This window comes from Triticum dicoccoides, chromosome 1B (genome assembly GCF_002162155.2).
Source record: "Triticum dicoccoides isolate Atlit2015 ecotype Zavitan chromosome 1B, WEW_v2.0, whole genome shotgun sequence".
NCBI lineage: Eukaryota > Viridiplantae > Streptophyta > Magnoliopsida > Poales > Poaceae > Triticum > Triticum dicoccoides.
In genome coordinates, this window is record NC_041381.1 from 683,487,867 (window position 1) to 683,495,388 (window position 7,522).

Sequence of the window (7,522 nt, forward strand, 5' to 3'; positions counted from 1 at the left end):
CCATGACAGGACCGCCCAATTTTGCTCTCGGGCGAGGGAGCACATGTTCTGCTGTTGCCGCTTCTTTAGGATGCGAGTACGGATGGCTTCCTCCTTTGCGGTACCGCGCGCCGCCACATCCACCACCTCCGCTGCCATCATAGCAGGGAGGTGGGCCTCAGCCACCCTCATATCCTCTCCTTCCCACGACAGGCACACCGGTCCCGATAGCACTCATACTCCGACGGATCGGAGATGGGAAGGTTAACAGAGCGCGATGATCCATCCCCAGCGGATTCGAGCGCCCGTTGCACCGGTGCAATGGACTCGCGGCAGACAGATCCCGTCGTCGGTCGGGCTCAGTCCTCTCGGCAGCGGCGGAGGGCAATGCGGAGGGCCATAGCCTCCTCCAATCCACATGGGACGACATGACTAGGGTTTGGTTCGGCAAGCGGATGGGAATGGATATATATCGGATTGGGTGGGCCAGCTTGGGCCGGATTCGACATGGCGCATGCGCCCGATCCCGCTTGGGCCTCCCCATATCCGCTTCAAATTTGAGCTGGATATGAGGGGTGCCGATGAACCCGGACGTTTGAGACACCTGTTTGGGTCATTTTATTTAGCGGTCAGTGACCGGGCCGTTCACACGGGCTTTCGAGGAGGGTTCGAGGCGCCTGGCTGCAGATGCTCTGAGAACTTGAATACTTTGGGAATACCCGCTTGACTTCTTTTTTTGCTTCGAAATGGGGGCAAAGCTGTTGCCTCCGCGAAAATGAAAAGATACGCAATCTTTGCGTATCCACGAAAAAAAATATTTTAAACCATTTTCTTCCTATACCTAAGAGTGCACTTGGTAGAAAACATGATAGCCCTCTAGGACCAAGCATCTGCCTGATCAAAGCCATGAGACAAATGGCTCCGAATTGGCAACTTACAAACCAATCATGTGTTACTCTTAAGAAACAAACCATACAAGGACCTCCTTCCACGACCACAAGTCCATCCTGAGAACTGCCATGGTATGTATTTACCGAAATGTGAGAACCTACTCTGAGCTTTGCGCCAATCGACAAAGATAAAATAAAATCATAACCATCAGAGGCTCAGATATAGCACGAGGTTCGTGGACAGGAGATGGAAGCATGCGGTCAGGCACAGGCAGGGGACACCATGGAAGCATGCAGGCAGGCAGGGGACACCAGTTGCGAACTGGTCAGCAGCGGTGATTTTGCTCCATGAAGGTCAATATCTTAGTCTCGATCATGCGTCACCAGAATACCCATACCTGTGCCTTCATCGCATTGGGTGCCTGTCCATCTCCGATTGCCCCTTCTGCCCTGACGTGTACCCAAAAATATGTCATGTCACTGGTTTGGGAGGCCTTCTCGTTTGATCGTCTCACTGGTACAGTGGTACTCATATCTTGATAGTAGAGCTGCCGGAAGCTGTTCATACTGATACCAAGAGGAGGTGTTTATCCAGAGACTGAAGTTCCAACGATTTGCCATTGTTCCTGTGAAATAGAAGAGCACCGGTTAAGACTCCAAAAGAAGCATTCCGAGATAGCAAGTCTTTTGCGGGTACAAATTGGATGACAGACAGCAACGAAATGTGTGTGGTAGCACTGTTATGGTGCTTAGGAAACAGAAGGCTGCCCAAACTAGTTCTATCCAACAAAAGAATTGCAATATTCAACTGTTTAGTACCGATAAGTTCATTCTGGAAGGCCTCTTGCAAAAAACAACGTATCATATTCATTAACAAAGGGGAAATCAATACATCTATTTGCATGCAGTGTATTTTGCCACCACAAACCTGTCAGTTATTGATAATGGATCTGGACTGGACGTCACACTGACACATGGGTTTGTAGCAACACATGGTTTGGGAAATAAGAACAGAATTTGGACCGGGGATGTAAGGTCAGGTCACAGGTTTCTTTCATCACCATCAAAGTGAACTACCAAAAAAGTCTTCACACAAGAAATCATCAAGGTTAAAAATGTGATATTCAGTGCTCTGTGATGGCGTGCTGCGGCACTTCACCCTAGGTGTCTAGCGAAGTACTCGAGTGAGTTATTGACTTCTCTAGCGGTGGCGTGAGGAGACAACCTGAGGAGCGGCGATGGTGAGAAGAGGAGGACCGGCAGCAGCAGCGGCATGAGAAGATTTGTGAAGTGGAGGCGCCCTCGTAAAGCAGATCATATGTGGAGGGTATGGATATATGGATGGTTTAGATGGCCAGCTAGAAGGGTTGATAAAGCTAGGGTTCCACATGGGCTAGATATGCCCCTATTCAAAACATGGCAACATGGGACATCATCTTCCCAGACACCACGAGAGACACTTTCCTATCGGCACGGCCACAGAACATCTCCTCCAGATGACTGGACACCCTCAACATCCACCCCACATCGTTCTCCCTTACCCGCACTCTCTAATTTTTGCTCTTGGATGCATTGCCTTGGCCCAAGGTTCTCAGTCGGCTGCTTGTCACCATGTTCCAGGTGACGTCCAGGCACTAGACATTCATACAGTGCCCGCCTAGCACCTAGCACTTTCGCGAACCATGACGTCTCTGAATACTTTCCTGTTTCCTAGGCAAACAAGACAAACTACCTACACTAACCTCAGCATATTATATCCGAAGTTGAGCTGCTATCACTTAAAGCATATGAATACTAGGTGCACTCACAGGTTATCGGAAAAACCGAAGTATAAAGCTGATTAAACCCAAGTACAAGGGAAATTAACCCTTTTAATCCCTGCAAGGTGAGCAACGTGCTGGTTACCAGTTACTCTAGTTTCATATTTTCAATACCTTGAAGAAACATGAACTCTAAGCAGTTCCTTGACTTCAACATCCACACCTTCCATCACTAAAAATGTGTATCACGGTCTATCACCTTCAGTTACGAATACATGAAACAGATTTCTTTTTTACCTTTTTAGCATACCATTATCCTTATTTCTCAATGGTATCTTAGGTATTTAGCCTTCACATGTATAGATTTGTCAAACTAGTAGACTTAAATGCAAACATTATTTTAGTTCTTGCTTTTAAGGAGGTCTAACAAAAGGCACACTCTTAATACAACTACATTTTGACTAAATTTGAACAGCAGACTAAGATCATTCTTGCCAGCCTAATTTATTAGGAAAGCACTGAAAATGGTGAACGTCTTAGTGACAAAAAAAAGTAAACCGACATGCTAACAGACTGCTTACATACTGAAAGCTAACCTGAAAATCCTTGATGACATCCATATATTCAACATATATCCATCATAGCAATATGACCTTTTCATGCACCTACTATCACGCAGCATAGATTTGATGTGTATTCAAGTGTATATAAGGACCAAGTACTGCATACAAAAGAGGCAGTCAGCCCCCTTATACAACTCATGGTCATAAATGATAATTAGGGAAAATTATAGTCAGCATTCAGCAACGGTGTAATATAGAGTACACCTGATGAAAGAACATAAGAGCCTACAATGAATTTCTCTCACTCAATAATTCAAATAATTGAAACCGTTTAGTCATGCAAACACTGATAGTGTCAATATTATGTTATGGTTATAAATACTCCCTCCGTCCCATAATGTAAGACATTTTTTGACACTAGTGTAGAGTGTCAAAAAAACGTCTTACATTATGGGACGGAGGGAGTATTTTACAGACTAACTTTCAGCTTCCTTTCACATAATCAATAAGGGTATCTGCAACAACCACAGGATAAGTCTATAAAGACATATGAAATAAGAAACAAGAAATAAAATATGTATCACCAATGGAGTTCTCTTTGTAAATTTAAGCTGAACATCAAGTGGCTATTATTGGTACTAGAAAATGTAGGTGGCAGCTTCAGAGAATACCACAACAGATTTGCATATTAACCAGGTAAGATCATATCAAATGGTTTCTTCAAGTCCTTAGGTGATAGAAGATCACCACAACAGCGCCCTTCGGTCTTTTAGCTGAAGTTTTCGCTCTCAATCAATCCAAGCCACTGCTAAATATCGCCGGTATGGCTGAATTAGTTTGTAGTAGTAGTTACTTTAGTTAACTTAGCCAGGGTATATGGCATGGCTAGCTCATCATCCGTTTTATGCACTGGAGTAAGACTCTCTTCAAACAGGCTAAACCTTGAACCAGGGATCAAACGCGTAAGCCGGGGGTGTGTCTCGGTGACTGAAAGAATGGCCTCCAGAACTTGACACCTAGGATCATAGGTGTAGACCTTCTTCTGAAACTTTTCATGAACCCAACGCTCGCTAGTAGCAATGACAATTTTCTTCCCCAAAGTGCTATTGCCGACAGAACCAATAACCCTCACAACCTTTGGCTCACCTAATTCTGTTCTGACCTGCCCAAACAAATCAATTCGATGTTTCAGGGACCAATCACCAGAGCCATAATCCAGCAGTCCCCAAATCTCCAAGGTGCTACCATCAGGGGTTCTGTTGCGAAGGTCCCGGACAATGCACAGCTGGTCATCCATCACAACCAGGTGCTCTCGTTCTGACTGGGACCAGGAGCGCAGGTGCTCTTCTGGTCCCCAGAATGGCGGTGATTGGACACATCCGAAGGTTTCCTCTGCAACAGAAAAGGATATGATAGCAGCTCTTGGCCTTCTGAAGAATAGAGAAGGATTGATCAACCAGTGCAGAAATCCATTGACAAACACAGGTGGTATTTTGTTCACCATTGCATGAGCAACTGCAGAATTTGCAAACAGGGACCACTTGAAGGGTACTCCTCCAGCCGCAGGCCTCCAGCGATCAGCTCCAGGTGTGTACACATCACACCTGATCGTCTCCTTCTCATCAGATAACCCATTGATCAACCTGACGACCTTGTACTCCCTTGTCCGGGCATCAAATCCCAGTCCAGCACTGGAATCATATTTTGGAAGACTGTGAGGTGGCAAACGTGTGACTTCCCTTGTGGATGCATTGCAAACATAGTAAGCTGGTGCAACAGCATCAAATAGAAGGGTGAGTCCACAGCAAGGTGAGGGCATCACTACTTCCATGGAGTTGCGGCGGGCAGAGTCAACGGTGAAGAGTAAAGCATTTCTTGAGCTTGAGCCTGACGGTGAGTATGAGCATACTGTGGTGGAGTCCAGTTCTGCTGTGGGGGAGACAACTAGTAGCTTTGGTGCTTGTGGTGGCACCTTGGATGTTGCCATATGGAGGCTGCAGAAATCCTTGGAGGAGAAGAGTGCAGCCCAAGAGCGGCAGACGGCCTGGAAGCGGAGAATGGATTTGACAGGGAGCCGAAGCAGCACCTCCAGCATCATGTCATCAGGAAGCAACCGTGCACAAAGAGCTATAACGGCCTTCTTCCTCTTGTTGCTTGGGAACGCCTCTGCCGTAGTCTTCACAGCCTCGCCAGAGGATGGCACGACACTCGTTCTCTTGCTGCTACCCATCATCTCACCACCAATGTCTGCTGCTCCAATCGATACTACTAATTCAGCAAGATGTTCTGCAGAGAAATACACACATGGGAATAATTTGAGTGTTAGTATAGTGAACCTCAATGCATATATTTTTTGGAAAGTAGACAGAACTTTAACCCCGAATTCTGTTAAATCATAAACTGACTGCTGTTAGTATTTCCTCCGTTCATAAGTTTTGGATATTTCAATATGAACTACAGACGGACTGAAATGAGTGAACAATCACACTAAAACATGTCTATATACATCTGATTCAGAAAAAAAAAGTTAGAACATCGAATAGTAGTTGTGAACGGAGAGAGTAGTATATTAGCTGAGAGGGCAACAGACACCTAAGAACTCGCCTGCACCTTGGACAGTAACAGCAGAAGTTTGAGGGTAATGGACATCGAAATACTACATCTGAAGATGCCACCCGCACCATGTACAATACTAGAAAAATTGAAGGGATCAGATCGACCTTAGGCTAAGACAGATGTAGCTGGAGATCCATTTGACAAGAACAGGAATGACGGCGTCGAACAGATCCGAGAGAGGTAGGGGGTTCCTTACCAAGCGAATCCACTGGAGGGCGCCCGCGACGAATCCGCGAAGCTAGCTAGGGTTACGGCGGCTCGGCGGAAGGAAGACTCGATTTTTCTGCCGGGGGAGACGGAGAGATATCGATTATTTGGAGAGATATCGATTATTTGGGTTGGAACTGGATACAAACTGGTCAGAGTGGCGACGGACTGACTACTTGGCCTGTCGGGGCGTCCGATATCTGTAGTCTGTCGGCATCCTTCCGTCCCTTGCAAGCGTCCGATTTGACATCAACGGTTGATATCTTAAATACTCTCTTGGATCACGTTAGCAGGGGATTCGTTCAAATTATATACCATCTCTATCCCCGAAAATTGCTTTTGGAGCTCGGCCTCCATCGAGGCCTCCAAATTCCAAATTCAAACTTAATCAAAATTTATATTTTTATGTTTCAAAAAATTCCAAAAAGAAAAATACAAATATGCATGAAGGCATTTCAGGGCAAAATACGTTGAAATGTGGGCTATACAAAAGAAATATCTGAGGTTTTTTAATACATGATACTCTTCATCCTCTTAGGCCATGAAATTGTCTTTTTTATACATATCACATTTCAAGGTATTTAATCCTAAAAATTTACACACATGCACATAACATCCTTGTTTACTTGCATAGCTTTTTTCAGTTTTTTTTAAACTGAAAAGTTTGATTTTTGTTTTTTTTTTCAAAATTTTCGAACTCCAGTGAGCTCGGTCACCAAAACGACGTTCTCATCTATCCCCTCTTGAGAAAACTCAAAAAGCATCGGGTCATCAGGAAAGCTATACACCCAACGTTCCCCACGACGTCACGCATGTGAACGCCTTGTTGGCCATTGGATGCGGTGCACAAAAAATTGCGCAATAACAGCCTGGCCATCCTAGTCGCAACTGTTCACGCAATGCAGTGAAACATTTTTTCGTGATAGCCAGCAATGTTTACTTTTTTTTGAAGCTCAACGCCCTTCGGCTCTTTATTCAACAGGCGCAAGCATGTCTGACTGAACGACCTCAGACAGCCAACCAGGGATCACCCAGCAATGTTTACTCTCTCTATCCATTCCCCCACGCTCCCGTCTCCCATGCACCACTCGCCTCCTTTGCGCAAGATAAGCCTGGTCGGCATCCCCCTTCCCTCACTGTCGTTGGACATCGACCGGCATGACGCGGCGAGCCTGCATCACGCCTTACCTCCCCGTCGCTGCCCGTCGATATGCTGATGGTTTTATTTTAGTCCTTCCAGCTATCTCCTCTCAACTTTTGCAAGTCAAGAATCTCATCCTGCATTATGCTGAGTATATTGGACTCAAAATCAATTACAAAAAATTTGTTCTGGTGCCCATCAGCATACCTAATAATGACTCTATACCGTGTTTACTTGCAATTTTGGGATGCCGGCAGGGCAAGTTTCCTGTCACCTATCGAACATATAAACCTTGTTAGGCTACCCGCCTAGCGAGGGCACTTCAGTGCTACTGCTTCACGACCCTTCGATCTTTTTACCGTACTA

General features: G+C 45.5%; 1 protein-coding gene across 2 annotated transcripts; it reads right to left on the minus strand.

The window, feature by feature from the left end:
- Nucleotides 1-781: 781 nt before the first annotated feature.
- Nucleotides 782-6,172, minus strand: LOC119349657 (F-box protein At5g49610-like). Of its 2 annotated transcripts, XR_005169484.1 has the most exons (4): nt 6,005-6,172; nt 3,864-5,478; nt 3,226-3,350; nt 782-1,495 (listed from the first exon to the last, which is right to left on the minus strand). XR_005169484.1 is itself a non-coding variant. In XM_037617739.1 (2 exons), the coding sequence occupies exon 2, from the start codon at nt 5,423-5,425 to the stop codon at nt 4,025-4,027; it is 1,401 nt and encodes a 466-aa protein (XP_037473636.1). In that variant the 5' UTR covers nt 5,426-5,478; nt 6,005-6,172; the 3' UTR covers nt 3,670-4,024. The 2 variants fall into 2 exon arrangements, 1 of the variants encoding a protein (XP_037473636.1); XM_037617739.1 differs by lacking the exons at nt 782-1,495; nt 3,226-3,350 and having other exon boundaries at nt 3,670-5,478.
- Nucleotides 6,173-7,522: the final 1,350 nt, after the last annotated feature.

Excerpts from the sequence above, each read along its gene's own strand:
- LOC119349657 (XM_037617739.1), bottom strand. The coding sequence starts at position 5,425 with ATGATGGGTAGCAGCAAGAGAACGAGTGTCGTGCCATCCTCTGGCGAG.